At 38.9% G+C, this 22,889-nt stretch overlaps 1 protein-coding gene across 1 annotated transcript in view; it reads right to left on the bottom strand.

The window, feature by feature from the left end:
- Positions 1–22,889, bottom strand: part of WDR49 (WD repeat domain 49) — a gene marked incomplete at both ends in the record, with an annotated part of 84,930 nt that overhangs the window by 29,618 nt on the left and 32,423 nt on the right. Inside the window, 4 exons of the mRNA XM_083364875.1 lie at positions 3,000–3,098; positions 5,634–5,764; positions 17,399–17,514; positions 20,611–20,775. Coding sequence (XP_083221001.1) covers positions 3,000–3,098; positions 5,634–5,764; positions 17,399–17,514; positions 20,611–20,775 — 511 coding nt within the window. The remainder of the gene's footprint in view (positions 1–2,999; positions 3,099–5,633; positions 5,765–17,398; positions 17,515–20,610; positions 20,776–22,889) is intronic.

Here is a 22,889-nt window from a genome sequence, read left to right as displayed (position 1 = left end):
ACAGAAACATAGTCTGGATATAAGAACATGGCCAAGAACTGTTCTCCGTGGCCACAGAAAATAGCACCAGAAATGATGGATATAAATTGCAGCTATGTAGATTTGGTTTAAATACATGGAAAACCAATTTTCCTACTGTATAGGGACTGTAGGTTCTCCACCTCTAAAGGTTTTTAAGATGTCTGGAGAGTAATCTCCCTGAGATGTTTTAATTGGCTGTTTCCCTGCTCATTGCAGAGGATTGGACAAGATGACTCTTGAGGTCTCATCAAGGTGCATTTCTATGATCTTATAATTTTGACTTTTAAAAATGGCAACAACCAGAAAACAACACTACTTTGGAATAGCAGGCTATAAAGAAAAGAATCAGGAAGTAGATTAAGCTATTTCATTGCGTTTTATTTCATTTTGACCCTAAACTATCAAAAAAGCCAAATAATATCCTTAATTATATTGTGCCTCTATATGGGTTTTAATTAGTTAAATTATTGTGCCTCTATATGGGTTTTAATTAGTTAAATTAGAACCAATCATTACTGAAATACGTATCACAAACCTACCTAACAACAGGATAAAAATAAATGGGTTTTTCTTTCAGCTTAACTCTAGACATGTCCATGTAGTTTTCTTGGCAGCAATCTGGAAGTATTTTGCCATTGCTTTGTCCCATGATCACTTTTGTTTTCATTTTCCCAGACTAATCTATAGCCCTGTGATTTCCTGGCGGTCTCCCATTCACTTTATGCTTGCCTTTTATTTATTTTTTTCAGGGTCATCTTATTGCCACCATTTGCTATCACTCAAATATAGAATATTTATTCCTATATTCACAGGAACACATAGGTAGCACACAATTTTCAAAGTTAATTTTTATGCCACATAATGTATTAAGTAACAGATGCTGAATGTTGCCTTATCTTCCTTGTTTGCTCCTTATTTTAGTTTTCGTCTTATCACTTCTTACTCCCTGGGATCTTAAAAAATAAAGTTTTATGTTCTGAGGCCATGAACAGCCTCTTTAAGCTCTGGGTATAGCCCTAGGATCCTAGCAATGTTACTGCCAAATACCTATTTAAATGGGACAGAAGGGGAAAATATTAAATATGAAGGGAACAACTTATTAGGGATTTTATATATAATGTATGATGTTTTATTCTAGCTTTCCCCAATTTTAATATGTTGTACTTGGTACCTCTTCAAAGACAAAACTTGGCTCTTTCTTTCTCTGAAGTGTATGCTGCAGTATATTTTCAGTCTTCTGTCCTTAATATAGTAACAAATTTGCAAATAATATAACACCAATTTAATGGGCTTCTGCAGAACAAATATACTGAAATGATCTCATGCTAGACATGGACCAGCAGAGGTCATTTCAAATTAGGGATGCTCTACAGCCACCAAATTGCTCTCTGTTGGTTCATTACAGTCTTCATACACAATTTTGGTCCTTAAGGGCTTAGACATCTTCTTCCAACATCATTATTTCAGCTCTATTCGTAACAAAATGATTTTCCAGCATATCTAGATGAAGCGATTATTTATCTAGTGAAGATTAGATATCCTCCAATTTGTGTAAAAAAAAGCCTCTCTTCTTGCAACTGACACCAGTGCAAAAGATCAAAAGTCTCTTTTTTCTCACCATTCTGCCTTGTGCATTATAGGCTATCCTGACAGCAAGATTTGACAAGATTAAAATTTATATAGCTGGCCCTTTTAAAATTGCCATGCAATTTAAGGAAGGAGTAGAAGAGGGATGTGCCAAGCCATTCTGTAATGTTAGCTGAAGATACATTTCTGTCCCTACTATAAGAAACCCTTCTCATCTCACTGTCTTGTATATGCAAGTTATTCTTCCATAATGGAAACTGAGATTTGTAGAATGGGGAGCAATTATGAATTGCCTGCTGGCATGTTGCTTAATATATGATAATCATTAGTGTGTGAAGACTCAGCCAAATGAAATTTCTCAGGTTATCAACAGTCTCAAGGGGAGGCTCCATTGCAAGGGAGCCCCCTGAAATGATTTATCATCTTGCACTTAAACAAGGCAGAAATTAAGGAAATACTCCCTGCTGAAGATGGTAACACAAAAATTGCTGACGTAGATCTGAGACAATAAACAGGGGCAATTATTTTCAGTGTGATGGGGAATTAGAAAACAATCTCAAGAAAAAGCCTCGTTACTGCTGCCTTTTGTTACTCTGGCAAGCAAAGGTATAAACAATCTCCTAGATGGAACTCATTATTATTAATTCCAGAGATCAAAATTTTCCTGGCCTGCTTGACCCCATAGAACAAGATAATTGCAATTTTGCTAGATTAAAAAACAAATGATAACTTACCAAGCAGTAATATGATAGGAGATACACAGGAGGGTATATATGTAGCAGCTGCTCATATTTCAACAGACCAGCTAGCATTCCTTTATTTTCTAGGACTTCTGATCCAAGTTTAAATGCTTGGTGAACTTACCTTTATCCTATATAAGAACATGACAGCCCAATCTACATATAATTACCTTTTCAACATGGTTAGCGGTGTTAGGTAATTGATTATCTATGTTATGTTTCCCCAGCCTGGATTCCTCCATAGCTGAATTGAATCCCACACATCTGGAGAGCAATCAAGTTGGGGATAGCTGATTTATGTACATTAGTACAATCTCTTGTCTCATACCAACAGGGACATTTGAGGCTATCAGTCATATGCCTTGAGTAGAATGGTTCCAATTTCTACCACCCTTGACCATTACAATATGACCATCCATTATGTAGCTCAGAAGTACCCCAACTCAACTAATATAATTCAGCACCATCACTCAATGGACAGTTCCCAAAATTATTTATGGCTTTCATTTTGGGCTACTCCTGGCAGGCACCAACCTACAATGGAAAACTTCAATGTAATGAAAGGTGGAGTCATTTGTGGTTCCCCTTCCTGTACAAAATAACAGTTTCTAAGTCTAAGAAAACTAATATCCCATTATGACACTCACTAACCTGAGTTGGACCTCAATGATCTTTCAGGATTGTAGCAAAGCTTCATGATAGCATTTTCAGTACTATTGTTCCATACAACAATTTTGCCATCAGAACTGCCTGAATTAAATCACAAAAGTAAATGCATTACCAAAAAAAAATAGTATGCAATGATGAATCAAAGATAAAAATAAGATTGAGAAGTGCTGAATGCTTCACGTTTTGGTGAATAGAAAGATTACATTCAGGGTTGTTAGAATGGCTGAAATTTTCTATAAGTAATAGTCTAATAAGAAAAAAATGCATTATACAGAGGGTTGCATATAACACACTTTCCCTAGTTACTGAATTAACTAATTTTCTGGGTTCAGGCAATACAGTATAATGAACCATAAACTGATCTTACAATTTGGGTTTATATAACTAATCATAAGAAAACTAGCAATATTATAAATAACCAAACTTAATATGTTGTGGAATGCAGGTTCTACATCTTTACCAATCAGATTAAGAATGCTGTGAACTTAACTATTAAACCATGATCTATGTATTGTTTCATGCAATCTTATTGCCCCATCTATTTTTTTTCTTTCCCTTATATATCTGTCTGTCTGTCTGTCTGTCTGTCTGTCTGTCTGTCTGTCTCTCTCTCTCTCTCTCTCTCTCTCTCTCTCTCTCTCTCTCTCTCTCTCTCTCTCTCTCTCAAACACACACACATCTTATTTAGGATCCCTTGGCATGTATTGATCTGTTTCTCCAAAATGCATTCTGTTTGCAAAATAAGCAAACAATGCAATGCAAAATATTAAACTGATGCAAAAGTTAATAACAAAACATTGCACAAATTTCCATTTAAATACAAATCAGATGAACAGGTGAATAAAAAAGGTAAGTTAATGGTATGATCCTCAACATCTTCCTTTGTCCCAACAATTCAGATTTAAGTTTGTATACAGTGGCATCAAACCATTGATGGGATGGGATCCAGCAGTAAAAGAGATCCCTCTTCACAATTTTGTCTTGTCAAATCCATCATAGGGGATTAGTGTGAAAAGAACCAGTGAAAAGTTAAAGTCAATTCTGCAACATTATGAAGTCTTTGCATTAGGGTGGGGTGGTTGTGGATCCTGGAAAGAAAACTGAACCAGCAGCAGGAAGCCAATATGGACAGTGATGAGTTTATCAACCTATACAAGATGTAAATTTCTCTTTCCCTGCCCCCATGCCCTACATGTAATCCTTTTGTGTGGGTAAGGATTACTGTGTTGTTAATTATGAATAATTAATTTGATTAAACATTTGAACAAATCTGTAACTTGATATAAGATTACAGCAATGCGTTCCACATAGTACTCACCCCAGGGACTCATCAGAACTTGCAAGTAGTAAAAAATATAGCAGCCCACTTGCTAACTAGTGTTCATTGCAAGTTACACCTGACCAGTGGACTTTTCATTTGCTTCCAAAGCACACCAGGGGCAGTTCAAATTCACTCTGTCTTGGAAAAACAGCTGTTGTGGCAAATGGGACGGACACCCAGAGATGTTGTTGTTCAGTAGTGGTGTCTTTGCAAAAGCCACTCTCTAGAATTTAAATGTGTTCCTTCTTTTGTTTTTCCTTCTGAAAGCTAATGCCTTATTGCTTGCTTGTTGCTGCTCCATTTTTAATCCTTATTTAATTTAGTTTGCTATGGACATTTTAATTAGTGCTATGCTAGTAAACCATAGGGGCATTCTTGAAGATGTTGACAGGATAGAAAATGATCATTGAAATTAATATAATAAATTAAAATAATCATCCAATATTAAAATGTTGTTAATCCAACTTCACAATAACTGTCAAGAGTCAAACGCAGATGGAAGCAACAGGAACCAGTAAGTCTTAACTGCAGTGAACGTGGGGGAGGGAAGCAGATAAAGACTAGTAGCTCAATTCACACAATATTTTTGTCAAAAGAAATAGAGCCACAGAGCCATATAGCTATGGAGTCAGAAATGTCCTGTGCTTATTTAATGAAATCAATCCTAAATGTATCCAGTTCATATTCAGGAGTAACCCTATAAAAGTTTACTGAAAAAATATTTTAACTGATGTTAATTAATAATGATAAGAGAAGTAGAATGGGAAGAAGTTGAGACTCTGGTGTAGAACATATGCTTTCCATTCAGATGGAAAATAAGACTTAAAAGTTTATGTTTGTTCCGTGCACCTTTGGCGTCTAGTCATGCCGGCCACATGACCACGGAGATGTCCTCGGACAAGCACTGGCTCTTCGGCTTTGAAACGGAGATGAGCACCGGCCCCTAGAGTCGGAAACGACTAGCACGCATGTGCGGGGGAACCTTTACCTTTTTATCCACTCATATGTTTCTCAAAACTCATTTCTTCTACTCTTCTAGTGTAAGATAATCTAGAAATAAATGTCATAGTTCCCAGATTTCTCTAAGTTAGAAGCTGAAAACTATAGTAGAAAAAAAAGGGAAGGCCAGACCCATAATTGTTTTATTGCATGATTTCATTTCTTCTTTATTTCTTCTTCTTTCTATGTTTCAGAAGCAATTAAGCTCTACAAAATACAACAAATAACTTAGACCAGACAGCAGATCTAGTTCTGCATTGAAGCACCATTAGTTCAGTCATTAAATATTTTTCTACCTGTGACAAGAGTCTGTGGAGGTAAAAATGCTGCACATAAAATGTCATCCTGATGCTGAGCCGCTCCTTTCCATTCTGAAGGCTGAACAAGATACTGAGTCAAATTATTTAGGCGGAAAACGGTGATCACCCTAAAGATACAAACAAGCACAAATGAAACCAATGAGTGGACCTTTTTGTACCTCAGCTTTTTGTCCCTTGGCTAAGGAGTACAAATATAGAATAAGTATACATCCCGTGTGCAGAAGGAGACAAAAGAAGTTGTAAGCATCAGTCCTAGGTACAAACTTTGAATGGTGAACTTGCTTATCTGAGTTACCAGCTCTCTTCTAACTTAACTTTTATTGATACTATAGGTTGTTATAAGGAAAGTTATTATAAGGACAGTCCCTTTTAGCAATCTCACAAGGAAGTGCAAATCAAATATGTAAGTGCATCACAATATATATTTTTAAGTTAGAGTTGATATATCCCTCAGGATGCGAATACCCAACCCAAGGAAGACTTTATATTCTCTAGTCAAAGTTTAGCAGACAAGGTACACCTCAGAATATTTTCCCCCTATTCATCCCCTTGTATTTTATCTTCCTCATACTCCATATTTGCAGGCCATTCCTGCAATAAGCCACAAATTATTTTCATATGATGGAAATACTACACTTTTGGAACTGAGTTAATCGTCAAAAAGCAGTCTGATCTGCAAGAAATGATAATGTTTAACAGATATCTTTGCAACATTAAATGTGATGTTTTCATGTTTTTATTTTCTCGTTCTTTTCTGCGCTTTTGTTGCAGAAATTGTATGTTGCAAACCTCATTCTATGTTTCTTAAAAAAAACCTATTGTTCAATTACATTTCTTACTGCCAAATCATAACGAAAAATCTGTCTCCAGTGCACCCTGCATTGTTTCTAACCATAATAGTTGATGACAAGGATAATTACTGTCCTAACCAATTCACAGCGCTGTTAAAATCTGCTATAAAATTAACTTAAAGGAAAAAGTAAACCCTTTATTTGAAAACAATAATGCAGAAAATGTGGAGTCCTAAAAAACAACAACAATACTTCAGATATATCCTGAACAAATAGGTACAGTTTGTTGCTGAGGAACCAAATGATTGTGTTTACCCTTCAGCTTCATTGTATATATATTTTAGGCAGCAGAGAAAAAAAGGAAAATGAATTATTTTTGAATAATTCTATGCTGAATTCACAGAACATCCTAATTTTTTACATAGCACATCTGGATTTGTCTTGGCATGTTGTTCAGGTCAACTATTGGGGTTTCCAAACTATGTTTTCTGACTTAAATTGTTATATAAATCCAGCCACTTGTGGCATACCTTATAAACTAAGGCTTATCATACCATGATTTAATCCTGAGGTTAAATAATTACCTTTATTATTCAATTATAAAAGCAACAAATTGTGTTGTAGCAGCTCAAAGAGTAACAAATAACAAACTGTCTTTATTTCTCAGTGTTATAAATACTATTTAAAAAAACAAAAAAAATATTTTGAAATGATGTGAAAAATTAGTAGTGAGAGAGCAAATTGTGCTACTGAATTTTTGCAGCTTGCATCAACAGTACGTATGTGAGAACCAATTCTCACATAGTCAGATAAGAGCAAATCTGATCATTGCAAAACAAAGGGCAAGTGGAAGCTGGCCAGCCTGAGCAAAGTGTTGAGAACAAGCAGTCATTAGGAAGGATAAGAAACAGAACAGGGTTTGAATCCTCTTTCTATTGGTAAAAGTAAAGGTTTCCCTGTCCAGTTGTGTCCAACTCTACAGGATGGTGCTTATCTCAATTTCTTTGTCGAGGGAACCAACATTATCAAAAGACATTTCTCTGGTCATGTGGCCAGCATGACATATGCTGAGGAGCATGGAACACTGTTACCTTCCGACAAAAGTGGTACCTCTCTATTCACATTTGCTTGCTTTTGAACTACTAGGTTGGCAGGAAGTAACAGGAGCTCACCCCATCATTCTGTGCTCAGGGCTCAAATCTGGGCTGCCATCTTTCCATCTAATAAACTCAGGGTCTTTAACTGCTAAGCCATCACACCCATCCTCTTTCTAGATAGGAGGGCTTATTCTTGAATTGAAACATTTTTTTGCTTATAGCTTCCTAACTTAGTTTAGTAAATGTTAGTCTTCATAAGTGCTTGGCTTTCTTATGAACTTGTCTGAGTAATTCTTGCCCTGTTACCAGAAGACTCCAGAATGTTCTGTACCTGGCTCTGTGTTATTCACTAACCTTTGAATATAAACTCACATTCTGCATAGACGCTAACCATTTCCCAAGTTCAGTAGAAAAGTTCTTACCAGTAGATTCTGGTGACTTGGTCATTAAGTGAAGCAATTATGTAACATTAACTGTGCTTAGCATTTTACTCCAGCTTTCCTTTCCAGTAACAGACCCTAACCCTAAACCAGGGGTGTCAAACTGCCAGCCCACGGGCCAGACGCATCATCCCAAAACTGTGCCCACCCCATTGCCGGCAATGGAGAAAAAGCTGCAATACATTGCGCGACATCACGTGACATCGCAAGTTTGACATGTCTGCCCTAAACCATCAGAAGGATATGGCAGGGAAGTTTAAAGAACAGGGAAGGTTTCCAGAACTTGATTCACAGGGAAGCCAAGAAAAAGAGTAAATTTTATAGCCCTTTATCTATCCCTCCCTTTTAGAATGCTCACCCTGCTCTGGGATAATTAGTAAGAACAGAGTTGATGTTTGTATTTACATTATTGGAGAGGAAGGGATTACAAGAGAATAACAGTCACACAATGGAGAATGCAGATTAAAAGGAATGTACTTGTGCTGCTATTTGCCTAGTGCACTTCTGCTGTGAGCCATGAGCCACTAAGAACTCAAACAAAAGTATTTAGTATGAAACTGATTATGGTCTTGTCAGGGTCAGGCAGCAGAGACAGATGGCCACAAGGTTCTAATCTTAATGTCACAAAGCTGAGCTTGTTAATTTGCAGTCAGCACTTTCCAGGAGGTGGTTCACAGAAAAGTAGCTCAGGAAGAGATAGTTTGCCCAGACAATCTGTCCGTTCTTGTGTTGGGATAAAAAGAAAAAAAATAGGTCAAGTAACAGGACAACATATACTATTTAACTGAAAGGTGAACACATCGTTGAGAGAGATACTGTGAAGGTCATAAATACGGGCTTTGATCACGAAGTTATTTTTCTATCCCTGTCATCACTTCAATAATCATTGAGACAGTCATTAAATAAGAATTATCTGTAATTATTTCATGGAAGACCTTCAAAAGGATTGTCTGACTTGTGGTGGGGTCATTCTTATGTGAATGTACCTCAATAGACCTGCCCAGTATCAGTAGCTGCTCCTATGCAAATCTAAATTTCACACAAGGTAATTCCTCAAACCGAAGACCACACTAGGAAAATCTATGTTCCAAAACTATGCTGAATTATATAATTAGGTTTCAATTTCTTCAGTTTGCTTAAAGGGAAGCATAGGGCAGGCATTAAGAACATGTTCCCTGTTGCATACCTAAAATTCCTGATTGCTAAACTTTGGATGGATGCACAGATTTTATCTCAGTTTCAAGAAAGAGAAGGAGATGAACAAACTGAGCTATTTTCTATACCCCAAACTTACGTTTTGGGATTCACATTTGAATCCTCAGAGTAATATCAGCTGAGACGTTTATCCAGAAATAAGGCAGTGACAGACCACTCCCAAATTTCTAGCAAAGAAAACTACATGGATGTGCCAATGATGTCACCAGAGTTGAATTCAATTTGAGGGAGATAGGTTGACCTCCATCACCACTATTTTTTCTGTACTGTATTCTGCAGCTGAATCAGTTCAATATGTAGTACTTTCCAAACTCTCTATAACCCCAATTTACACTTTCCCATTCTTTATTTCATTATGCCAGAATCAAACGAAGAACAGGAGTTTTTGCAGAAAAAGAACAGCATTGGTTTTATGAGGCTGCTGAGAAAATAAAGATTTTCAAACATAGGCTGAGATCCTTTAATCCTGTCTAATCTATGTTTATAAACACATAACACTTAGCCCTGGCTAAAGCAAGCTTTGTACAGCATGCAGCACAGATACATTTTATTCTGCTTAAATGTATTTACATTGATTTTCTATTTCCTTGCAGATCAGCCAAACTCAGACTTCAAATAAGGAGACTCAAATTCAGTTATAACAATTACTATCTTGTTAAGCCTTTTTTCAGCACAAATACAATGCAACTGATTTACAGACTGCAAGTTTCTAAACACATTAAAAGTGAATGTATACAATTTATTATTGCTTCTCATGGTGAGTAGCATTTTTACGGTTCAAGGATGTCAGTTTAATTATTCACATGAGGACTAATGTTTAAAGAGCCTTGGTGGAGCAGTGGGCTAATGCCTCCTTAAGTAACACCAGCTGCCTGCAATTAGTGCAGGTTCGCATCCCACCAGGCTCAAGGTTGACTCAGCCTTCCATCCTTCCGAGGTAGGTAAAATGAGGACCCAGATTGTTGGGGGCAATTAAGCTGACTTTGTAATAATGCCGCTTGGGGGGTGTATGAAAGCCCTAATAAGCAGGCATATTCATAGAATGAAGGCTACTGCTAAGCTTGTAAGCCGCCCTGAGTCTTCGGAGAAGGGCGGGATATAAATGTAATAAAAATAAAATAAATAAATAAAATAAAGACATGAGAGATCTCTAGAAGGACATGTTTTGTATATCACCAGACAGAAAGGCATCAGGTCACTAACAGAGCAAATGTATTCCTGGAATGCACTGAGTTCTTGAAAGTTGCTAATAGTGTAGAACACAGGTGTCAAACTCAATCGCATCACGTGATGTATCGTGATGTATTGTGACATTTTTTGCCTTTGCGGAGCCAGAGTGAGCATGGCCTGCATGTGATGCATCTGGCCCATGGCCTGCCATTTTGACACCCTGGTGTGGAATATCTCCCCCAAATTTAGCACCCTAAAGGTATGATGGATTGGACTTCCCTAAATCCTTAAGCCAGTATTTCTCAATATTGGTAAATTTGAGATGGGTGGGACTGCAACTCCCAGAATTCCCCAGCCAATGAAGACCACCCAAATTTTCAAGGTTGAGATACAGCACCAGAGGTAATTTTTATTTTTATTTTATTTTAATTCCATTTATATCCTGCCCTTCTCCGAAGACTCAGGGCGGCTTACAAGCTTAGCAGTAACCTTCATTCTATGTATATGCCTGCTTATTAGGGCTTTCACACACACCCCAAGCGGCATTATTACAAAGTCAGCTTAATTGCCCCCAACAATCTGGGTCCTCATGCAGTGAAAGAGATATAGACTGGGACATCTGGGAGTTTTAGTCCCATATATAGTGAGGATATCAGATTTAGAAAGATAGTTGTATGCAATACCACGTACATTGTGACTGTGCAAAAACTTAATAATTATTTATCACTAAGAACATTTTGTGATCCAAGCCTTCTGAATATATACAGCCCATTCATGTGTCTATGTTCTGGATAAATGGGCAGATTATTGTGCAACTAAGTAGTGACTATGCATCACACAGAAATGTTTTATTGTTAAAAGAAGTCTCCCACTTTTATCCATTGCATTCCTATTTTACAGTCATTATTGCTTTAAGCTTTACATCAGTACCAACAGTGGAGAATATTTGTAGCTCAGGGTTGAACTGTGAAGTCCTTGGTGCTCTTTGAGTTTGGTTGTTTTCTTGCAGAGCTTTCATTACCCACCTAGGTAACATCATCAGTTCTAGAAGGGAGTGGAATTTGTTCTCTGTTTATATGCAAGTGGCTTGCCTTGTCAGTGTTGGTAGGAGGCTCCTAGGATAAGCTGTTGTTTACTGAGTTGGTAGTTTCTTGATTGGGGTACTGATTACTGCTTGGTGTTAATCGCTGCTTATCTGGGTATTGATTGCTGGCTAGGAGGTATTGTGGCCTTTTAGCCTTTTGATTGTTTTGAATGAAATGTATACTTTATTCATAATGTATAATGTTATTCATAGTTGATCCAAAATTATATGAAAATATAATTAGAATAGAACACAGGTGTCAAACCTGCCACATCACGTGAGGTGTCACGATGTATCACAACTTTTTGTACATTGCCGGAGCTGTGGTGGGCGCGGTCTCCTCATTATGCAACTGGCCCCTGGGCCGGCAGTTTGACACCCCTGGAATAGAATAACCCTAATTTGAAATTTAGGGGGAAGATGCTTTACTGGAATGGTTTGGCCAAATAAGGGATCAATATTTTGAATCAACTGATTTCTAATGGCTGTTTCAAAGACTTCAGGAGATTATGTTTTGCATGTGATTTGCCTCTACAACTTTCATTTGGCAATGCTTACAACTGATACAGTACTAACTTAACATTACAGCCTGCAAATATAAAATAAATTTATGATTTAAGAATAAAATTACTCTATGAAAAAATATTTGTGTTTTGGGGTTCTTCAAAAAATGTTTGAAGAATGTTGATGAGATATACAGATCTTATCAAAGGAAAATTCAAACATTACATTGCAGCATTCTGTGTTCTATCTCACTTGTACTAGGAAGTTGGAGCAGTATGGTGGTTCACATGGTTTGGACACTGGGCTGACAATCAGTAGGCTCGCGTTCAAGACCTGGTACTGCTGCGACTGAGTTCCAGTTTCTTGCTCCAACTCCTGACAACCCAGCAGTTCAAAAGCAGGCGACCATGAGTAAATAAATAAAGGGTACCACTTAATGGGGATATGAAAAGAACCCCCAACTGGGTGTCCCCTGGGCAAAGGTGATGTCACTCTTCAATCCTTTCAGCTTCTGACATGACTATAATAGTAATAGTAGTAGGAAGTTTCCCTAACAACTGAAAAATCTTTTCTGGTGTCATTAGAGCTTTCGGTAGAATGGAGAAATGCCTTTGTTAGTATTCTGCAGACTAAAACTATTGTTTTCTGTTGTAAATATTGAGAACTGTCCGACAAGGTATAACTATATTCACACATGCTGAATGATGGCATAGTTGGGTTGGTTAATTCAGTTTTGATTTCAGCGTGTATGTTTTTGAGCCTATGAAATAAACAGCTCTTAACTCAAAGGAAACCTTGTACCCTAAAATCAATTTATTTCATCCAAATCTCCAGTTGTGCAGCCTAATTTTGCAATGATTATTATAGAGGAAGTACTTGTATGTGTTATCTGAACGTTCAAGTATATTGACAGAAGTGTTTCTAATTAAAGCCTAACATAATTTTTCTTTAGCATCTGCAAAGCTCATGGGTGTAGAAGCTAAGACTTTATAAAAACAAGCAATATTCTGAGAGAGGGAGAAAGAGAGAAAGTAAATCTAGCAAATTGCCATGTGCAGTATTATTGCATACACCCTATAATGATCTATAACCAGTGGTGGGCTTCAGCCAGTTCGTACCACTTTGGCAGAACCAGTAGCTAATAGGGCATGGCAAAAGTTACTATAGCTGTCAGTGGTAATCTGCAATAGAATACAGAGTACAGAATGATATTGTAGGATGTGTCATATGATTTGGACATATTCAGTACAGGTAGTCCTCAACTTATGACCACAATTGGGATCAGAATTTCCATTGTTAAGCAATTGTGAAGTCAATTGCATTCAGTTTTATGACTTTTTTCCTGCAGTTGTCAAGTGAACCACTGAAGTTCTTAAGTGAATCAGGGAGTCTCTCAGCAAATCTGGCTTACCCCACTGACTTTATTTGCTGGAAGATGGCTGGGAAGGTCACAGATGAGGGTCACATGACCCTGGAGTGCTGCAACCATTGTCAATACCTGCTCATTGCCAAATGTCCAGATTTTGATCAGATGACTATGGGGATGCTTCAGTAGTTGTAAATGTGAGGACTGGTTGTAAGCCATTTTTGTCAGTGTCATTGTAACTTCAAACAGTCACTGAACAAAAGGTTGTAAGTCAAGGACTGGCTGTACCTTCTTTTGGGTCCCCTTTGCTCTGAGTCATCACATTCTAATTCTCATCCAATAAATAATATTAGCAAATGAGATGCAGGAAGTGGGTCTTTTCTCTCATGGCATCTGCTGTCTGAAACCACATTATCTCTGAGATTTATATGGCCCCCACCCTCACCCTGTTTAAATTAGTCTTTAAAACCTCCTCCAAGTCCTGTGCGAGAATGGTGAATGATCCTTTCTGCAGTGTTTTGGTCTATTAGATGGTGTGTTTTTTTTCTTCTGCATTTCATACTGATGTTTTTGATGATGTATATTCTCATTTTTATTGTCTTATTTTGTAAGCTTCTCAGAGCCGTGATACACTGGGGGGGGGGGGGGGACCAAGGGCTAAAAATGTCATAAACAAATAAATAAACATGAGAATTATCTTAAATCAAATCTAACTGTTTACCAATGTTATGCTATCCTTTCCATCCTGGCATGGTGTAGAAAGGAATATGCAGGAATTATTATTATTATTATTATTATTATTATTATTATTATTATTATTATTATTATTATTATTATTATTATTATTATTATTATTAAAATATTTATAGGCCACCCAACTTAAGCAATTCTTGGTTTATCACATTATTATTGGGTAAAATACACTTTTTAATCTTTTTTTATTGAGCCTGTCTCGATAAAAAAATATTTTAATCTTCCTGCAGAGTTGATTTCATGATCTGGTCTACCTCAAAGGGCTGACATCTAGTGATCTCTAAGTGGTTGATGATTAGAACCCCAAGAATTCACTAGAAATTTTGGAAGCTGTGACTCCATCATAACAGGAATGACCCCAGGGAATCACTTCTGCTCTGAGCAACATGAATGTTTAGCCTTAGCAAACAAAGGAAGGTGTTCTACATGAATTTTAAGTGGGCTTACAATATACTTCAGTATAAAAAAAGGTAAAGGTTCCCCTGCACGTGTGTGCTAGTCGTTTCCAACTCTAGGGGCTGGTGCTCATCTCCGTTTCAAAGCCAAAGAGCCAGTGCTTGTCCGAGGACGTCTCCGTGGTCATGTGGCCGGCATGACTAGACACCAAAGGCACACAGAACGCTGTTACCTTCCCACCATAGTGGTCCCTATTTTTCTACTTGCATTTTTACATGCTTTCGAACTGCTAGGTTGGCAGAAGCTGGGACGAATAACAGGCGTCCCTATACTTCAGTATAGGATCCATTTAAATAAAGAATATGTCTCTGCCTGTGTGTGTACACAAACGCACTCTTTTTCATTTCTCCAAAGGGTTTAAGAAATGGGGGGGGGAATGTAAACTCAACAAATCCTTTCATAATGGATTCCTTTATATATATATATATTCACACAATATATATATGTGTGTGTGTGTGTGTGTGTGTGTGTGTGTGTAAATTACTAACAAAGAATTAAGGGAGACTGAAATGCATTTCAAACTTATTAGTTTTCATCAGTCAGCCATCAGTATGGCTGACTGATGAAAACTAATAAGTTTGAAATGCATTTCAGTCTCCCTTAATTCTTTGTTAGTAATTTACACACACACACACACACACACACACACACACACATATATATATATATATATATATATATATATATATATATATATATATATATATATATATATATATACACACACATACACACACACACACATATATATTTGCTCTTGAAAAACCTTGAGAAGAAACTTGCTGACCTTCCTGTTGAAAACTAAAGTGCTTTATTAGTTTTCCTGTTGAAAACTAAAGTGCTTTATTAGTCTGGCGATCAGGACGCGGGCGGTCTTGTCAATGTTATCTGGGAGGAGTTTGATTCTGTGACCCCTGATGAAGTGGACAGGATTATGGGGAAGCTGAGTTCCACCACATGTTTATTGGACCCGTGCCCTTCTTGGCTGGTTTATGCAGCTAGGGAGAGGACACGAGGCTGGCTCCAGGCGGTTATATCTGCTTCTTTGAGCGAGGGTTATTTCCCCACCATCTTGAAGGAGGCGGTGGTGAGACCTCTCCTCAAGAAGCCTGCCTTGGACCCAGCTGTATTGAACAACTTTCGTCCAGTCTCCAACCTTCGCTTCCTTGCGAAGGTTGTTGAGAGTGTGGTGGCGCATCAGCTCCCCCTGGTCCTGGATGAAGCAGATTATCTGGACCCTTACCAATCGGGTTTCAGGCCCGGGCACAGCACGGAGACGGCATTGGTCGCTCTGGTGAATGATCTCTGGAGGGCTCGGGATAGGGGATATTCCTCTGTCCTAGTCCTATTAGACCTCTTGGCGGCTTTCGATACCATCGACCATGGTATCCTGCTGCAGCGTCTCAGGGGATTGGGAGTGGGAGGCACGGTTTTCCAGTGGTTCTCCTCCTATCTCCAGGGACGCTCGCAGTCGGTGTTGGTAGGGGGGCAGAGGTCTACCCCTAGGGCTCTCACTTGTGCAGTTCCTCAGGGGTCGGTCCTCTCGCCTCTCCTGTTCAACATCTATATGAAACCGCTGGGTGAGATCATTCGTGGTTTTGGAGTTGGGTATCATCAATATGCTGATGATACCCAACTTTTTATTTCGACCCCAAACCACCCCAGTGATGCCCTCGCTGTGATGTCCCGTTGCCTGGAGGCGGTTCGGGTCTGGATGGGGAGGAACAGACTTCAACTCAACCCTGACAAGACTGAGTGGCTGTACATTCCGGCTTCCCGGGACACCTGGGATGTTCCACCTCTTTCTATGGGGGGTGAGCTTTTACCCCCTGTGGATAGGGCTCGCAACTTGGGAGTCCTCCTAGATTCACGACTCACTCTGGAGGATCACATAGTGGCCGTGACTAGGGGGGCTTTCGCCCAGGTTCGCCTGGTGCGCCAGTTGCGACCCTATCTGGACCGGGAGGCCTTATGTACCGTCACTCATGCGCTCGTGACCTCTCGCCTAGACTACTGTAACGCTCTCTACATGGGACTTCCCTTGAAGACTACTCGGAGGTTCCAACTGGTACAGAATGCGGCCGCGAGAGTTGTCTTGGGAGTTTCCCGGTACTCCCATGTTACACCTTTGCTCCGTGAGCTGCATTGGTTGCCAGTTGTCTTCCGGGTAAGGTTCAAGGTTTTGGTCATGATCTTTAAGTCCCTACATGGCATGGGTCCGCGATACCTCGAGGACCACCTGCTGCCGGCGTCGACTCCCCTCCGCCCTGTGCGCGCCCACAGAGAGGGCCTCCTCAGGGTGCCTCCTGTCAAGGAATGTCGACTGGTGGCCCCCAGGGGGAGGACCTTCTCTGTGGGTGCTCCGGCATTATGGAACCAACTGCCGGTAGAGCTCCGGATGGCATCAGACCTCCGATTCTTCCGTCGCGGGTTGAAGACCCATTTATTTGAACTAGCGGGTCTGGCCTGATGGGGGTACATGGGTTGTTTTTATATAGGCTTGTTTTATTATTGGTTTTAACTTGGGCATTGATTTAATTGTTTTTAATGTTTGTATTGTTATTTATATTTATGCCCTGTGAACCGCCCTGAGTCCCCTTGGGAGAAGGGCGGTATAAAAATCTCAATAAATTAAATTAAATTAAAATTAAATTGATCAAGACAAATGACAGCTTCTCTTACTATACTACACCAGTGAAAACATCTTTTCTTGATTTCCATTATCAAGTAGCACTTGAATTACTGGGACAGGCTATTAGCAGATGCTATCACCCATTAATGGAAGCAAAAGGTGCACTAGTACAGTTTTCTATATTGTAGGCTTATATTTACAGTCCCTTTTAAGTAGAATACTCTTCACAGTACCTGTCCCATCCTAGGACCAAAATAGTCCAGCTTAGCACCAAAATCTGGGAAATTTCAACTGTTTGGTCTCTTCCAGCATTGAGCTTATGGTGACAGTATCCGTTGAAGTCCCAGACCTGAAAATATTGAAAAATCAGGATATCTGATTTATACTATTTAAAAAAAAATACTGAAAAATAGCAATAGCAATAATAGGATGGAGACTTTAGTATTAAGTTTAACATTTTTCATATTACAAAATAATTCAGCGCACTTTACAACTTCTTATCAATAGCATCAACAGTACAATATAAGGAGCTCTAGGTTCATATATATATTACAAATCAGATTTAACACTGATTTTTTTTTATTTTGGACATTTTAATTTACTTTCATCATCATAGGGCTATTTGCCTCTAGTTTCTGCTCTATAGATACCATTGTACTCAATCTTAATTTGTATTTTATGATTTATTATTCTCAACAATGAAACAATTAAATTGGAAAATAGAAAAATCAGTGTATCAAAACCGTAGAGTAAAATGTTTCTCGGTAACTTCAAAAATAATGTTAAAAATCTTAAGGCTACAAAATTCATGTGTTGGGGAGGAAACAACATAACTGATGGGGAACCAATGTTATCTGTAAACCTTTTTAAAATCTAAAGATCTTACAACTGCAGTTAATTTACTGTACAAAACCAACTTAATGTTATACTAGGTAAAGGTAAGGTAAAGGTTCCCCCGCACATGCGTGCTAGTTGTTTCCGACTCTAGGGGCCGGTACTCATCTCCGTTTCCAAACTGAAGAGCCAGCACTTGTCCGAGGATGTCTCCGTGGTCATGTGGCCGGCATGACTAGATGCCAAAGGCGCACGGAGCACTGTTACCTTCCCACTGTAGTGGTCCCTATTTTTCTACTTGCATTTTTATGTGCTTTCAAACTGCTAGGTTGGCAGAAGCTGGGACGAGTAACAGGCGCTCACTCTGCTACGTGGCACTCGGGATTCGACCCGCCAAACTGCCGACCTTCTGATCGACAAGCTCAGTGTCCTAACCCACTGAGCCACCATGTCCCTTAATGTTATACTAGCCAACCAAAAATTAAGTGAAGCACAGCTAGTTTTCATCTACTGATTTGTTAATCATATGGAAGCTTTTGGCACAGTTCAAATTAATAAACCCATCCTTTATTCTTGATCACATCAGAAGACAAAGCTTGATACACTCAGGATGTTTATCTGTAGCAGAGTTAGAGACAGAAGTAGTATCCTTGTGGAAATAGTTCGTTGTTCACACAGTCACATCAATCAAAAACTTGTCATAAATGTATTTTTTTAATCTGACTTGAGAGACACACTCATCTACTCAGTGATTTTTGGCTCATACATATGAATTAAAATTACTTCTCCCTTTACAAACCCACTATCATGTCCAAAAGTGGTTCATCCTCCTCTGTGAAGTATATTTATATACCACAATTTTGCTCCTTCTTTTATGTTTTCTTTCATTTCTTCCTTAGACTTCTCTGTTACTGCTGCTATTTATTAACCTAGAAATCTTGTTTGCTCTGCATCTCTGAATTCACAGTTCCCCTGGGCTTAAGTTCACCTCCTGTTATGTTTCTTTGCTCTTCCAAAGATAGCTCAGAAACTAAATTTTGTAGAGAAAATTTTAAGGCAAACCCAGCTTTCAGTTCAGTTGCCGAGTCCCAGTTAAAGGTGTACACTATGGGAGTAGAATCAAGCCATTAATAGTATCTAAGTAGTGATCTTAATGTTCAAAAGAATATGTATCTTTTATTAACTATGTCTAGTAGAGTCAAAGACTTTCCTGCTTGTCCCTACGATGGCGGGGAGGAAAGCAGTGGCGTAGCGTGGGTTGTCAGCACCCGGGGCAAGGCAAGTAATTTGCGCCCCCTAATCCGTGGATTTTAGCACTCGAGTCTGCACTGTACCTCCCCCAGATAGTCCCTCGCTCTCTCTCCGCATCGCACCGCACGCCTGGCACCCCCCCTCCACAGTGGGCGGCAACCCGGTGGCTCGGATCGGATTCGCACAGCCAGCACTGCTGTGAGAGAGAGTGAGTGAGCCAGGCAGGGGCAGAGAGCTGCGAGTGCGAGCGCCCCCCCAGATGTTGCGCCCGGTGCGGCTGGCCCCCCCTGCACCCCCCACGCTACGCCACTGGAGGAAAGTAAAAAAGGAAGCAAGTATTCTATATGTAAAGGAAAATATCTGAATTTTTTAAAATCAGAAATAAAAAAAAAACAGAGGCCAGAAGAGAAACCAAGAGAGGGACTCTTATTTGGTATTTCAATTGCCAATGTCCATAGGGGTCAATAAAATAAAGTTGTAAATAACTGGTGCTTCTGAACCTACAGAGGATGAGATTCATTCATTGTGCTAAATTATGAGTAGGCCCATTTCAGTTTTGGAGTAGGCTCTATGGATCTGTTTATTGTGGTTTGTATATTATCACTTACTTACAACACAGCATGTGTGAGCTCAATGAACTTTATTTCTTCAACAAATCATAATATAGCACAATTTAGAATTCTTTGGAGCACAGTCTTGATTTATGCAAAAGACTACATTTACACAAGACACCTAACATGTTTACTGAATTAATCTGGGTTTGCACTGTATTTTGAATTATACATTAAGCACTTGAGCAGGGTTTTGACATGCCAAAGAAAGTCTCATCAATTTTAGGACAAATCAGGTTTGCTCTGTTGTGCAAATTATCTGCTAGAACTTTAGGTGATCCATGTGTTAGAAGAACATATTCAAAGTATCCTTATGTTAGTATCCTTGACTGTATCCCAATTCCAGAATTTAAATGCTTTCTCATCCTAACTTCCATCTGAGGTGAAAAGTGATCCTAAGCCATGAATTAAGAAAAAAAAAATCATGACAACATACATTTATAAGGTAAAGAAGAAACCAGAAAGAATTGAAACAGAAATTAAACACAGTCTGAGGTAATGCAGTCTACTTTTCCAATCTACATGGAAACACAGAAAAGGATTATAAATTCTTTATTTTTCCAGTTAAGTTAATAAAAAATATTGTTATTATTGTTTAAAAGTATTGGCTATTTTATAAAAAAATAAGTACCACTTTGAGTACCACTAGTGGAATTTCTAACTGGTGGATGCTCCCCCTCTGATAATATGAAATGGTTCAGCCCACTTCATTCCCCCACCCGCCTTTTTTAAACACACATAGTGCTCACCTTGACTGTTCCATCTGTGCCCCCAGTGAAGAGCCGTGTCTGAGTCCCGTCAAGAGCCATAGTGCTGATCTCTGCATTGCCATGACAACCGGTAAACTCTTTGATTTTCTGCCCAGTATCAATCAACCAGAAGATAACTGTAGATCCAGTATCTGAACTGATTACCTAAGGAAGAGGAAGAGAGAAAAGTCACTCAAATTAAAATCTTGCTGACATGCTTTGCTTCCAAACACCTGTATTATAATAAATTAATACATATGCAGTCTACTAAGTATCAATTTGAAATGCAAATCCAAAAGGAAAATATTAACGCTGATTTTCCCACCTTTCTTCCAAATCATAAAGTTTGTAGGTTGATTTTTATCCTATGCTAAATATCTTTCTTCACAGCATGCTTTATTTAACTGATGAGTAACTATCTAGTTATCATTTAACAAAGAAAAGAGGTGACTTGTTCTTACAGCAGGATGCAATAAAGCTTTGTGATATACAGGTAATAAATATCAGCTTCCTTATGTCAGCAAACTGCTTCATATATAAAGTATTAAGGGAATGTTTCTGAATGCATTAGCTTGCAATATCAGTATTATGCATTTATTTTAACAGTATATTGGCATTTATTTTCCCTGTATATTGGAGGAAGTGTCATTTGGATAAATCATGACGTATGACACACACATCCCCACAAAAAATCTTGGTAAAATATGTGTTGTGATTTCAGAATGCAACCCCAGTTTTTTATGTCACACATCCATTCCCATGTATACCAATAGATCATGTTTAATATTTATGAAATATTTAGGTGCTGGTAAAATCTACTTGTTACTGTATGCTCCTAGTAAAATATAGTTCTCTCTTGCCTATTATAATTTTGTATCCTTTTTCCCCCACACTGCCCAATCACTTTCTCAGGGAAGCCAGACCGATTAGATAAGTGCTGTCTCATTTGTGTTCCTCCAATTCCCTTTTAAAATAATCCAAGTTGGTGTTGTCATGAAAATGGCCTACCTAGTCTGTTATGTACTGGGCTTGTGGTGATACACCACGTGCGTTGCTGGAGCAGCTAACGGCTCTCCAGCAACCCAGACTAGCTGTCTCCTGTCCTGCAATTGGCTAGCCCCAGGCAGCATGAGTGGGTTCAAACCTATTGGCTGCTGCCTAGGGGCTAGACTATATATTGTGGCTGGTTGCAGCCCAAGTTTCAGTACAGTTCTAGCAAGAATAAAGTATGAGTTATCCTGTACTCAGCCTCGTGCCGTCATTCCTGCACCCAAGAGCCCACTACTTAACATAGTCAATGTTAGCTAATCTCAAAAAAGCTGAGCAGGGTTAGTCCTGGTCAATATCTGAGAAAGAGCATCAGGACAGCCATCCTGCTCTGATATGCATTGCCTGCTGTCAGTCTGCCATACATGAAGGGGAGGGGATAAGGTGGGGGGATAGCATGAAAGGAATTGAAACTAAGCATTGGACCAGCCCATGAAAGCCGCTAGCTGTTCCAAGGTCATGCAGAACCATCCAGCCCCCAAACAATTTGTTAGCACCTAATTGAACACTCACTGCTAACCGGGGTGGGTGGGGGGAGAGGTGGGAACAAGGAAAAAGATAACCATATGCTTTGGGTGCAAAAACTTCAGATCTAGCTTTGCTTCCTCTGTAACCACTTGGCTTTAGTAAAGTATACTTTTAGCTAATCATGGATTTGAAAGTCTTTCTTTTCTAACTGACCAAGTTGGAATGGCCGACAGGAAGATTCCCATTATGTCATTTGTGAGATTTTCCCTATTAAAGACTGGGAATTAAATCAATTTCAAGAAGTTCAAGCATAGCCCTGTTCCTCTTAGATGGCTTGGCTTGGACAGAAAGGAATCTGTACTGCAGACAAGCATGAAGCTACTTGAAATAGCTGATTGCCCAGTGTGAGTGAGAAAGTGCAGATGACTGTTATATCCATGGTGATTTACATACATTGCTTCTTTTTCTCACCTTTCCCAGAAATGAATATATTCTTGGTATGGATTGGTGACTTAAAGTTGCATTAGCTGCAATTTATAGCCAGAGGCTCAGCAAATTGCTCCATATTTAAGGCATGAAGGGGTTCATACTTTGAATCCTCACAATACAAGTAGTCCTCAACTTACAACTTACAACAGTTCATATAATGACTGTTCAGAGTTATAACGGTACTGAAAAAAGTGACTTATGGCCATTTTTCACATTTATGTCCATTGCAGCACATGATCACATGATCAAAATTCAGACACTTGGAAACCGACTCA

This window comes from Vipera ursinii (assembly GCF_947247035.1).
Source record: "Vipera ursinii genome assembly, chromosome: 5".
Lineage (NCBI taxonomy): Eukaryota > Metazoa > Chordata > Lepidosauria > Squamata > Viperidae > Vipera > Vipera ursinii.
This window is presented reverse-complemented; position numbering and strand designations above follow the sequence as displayed.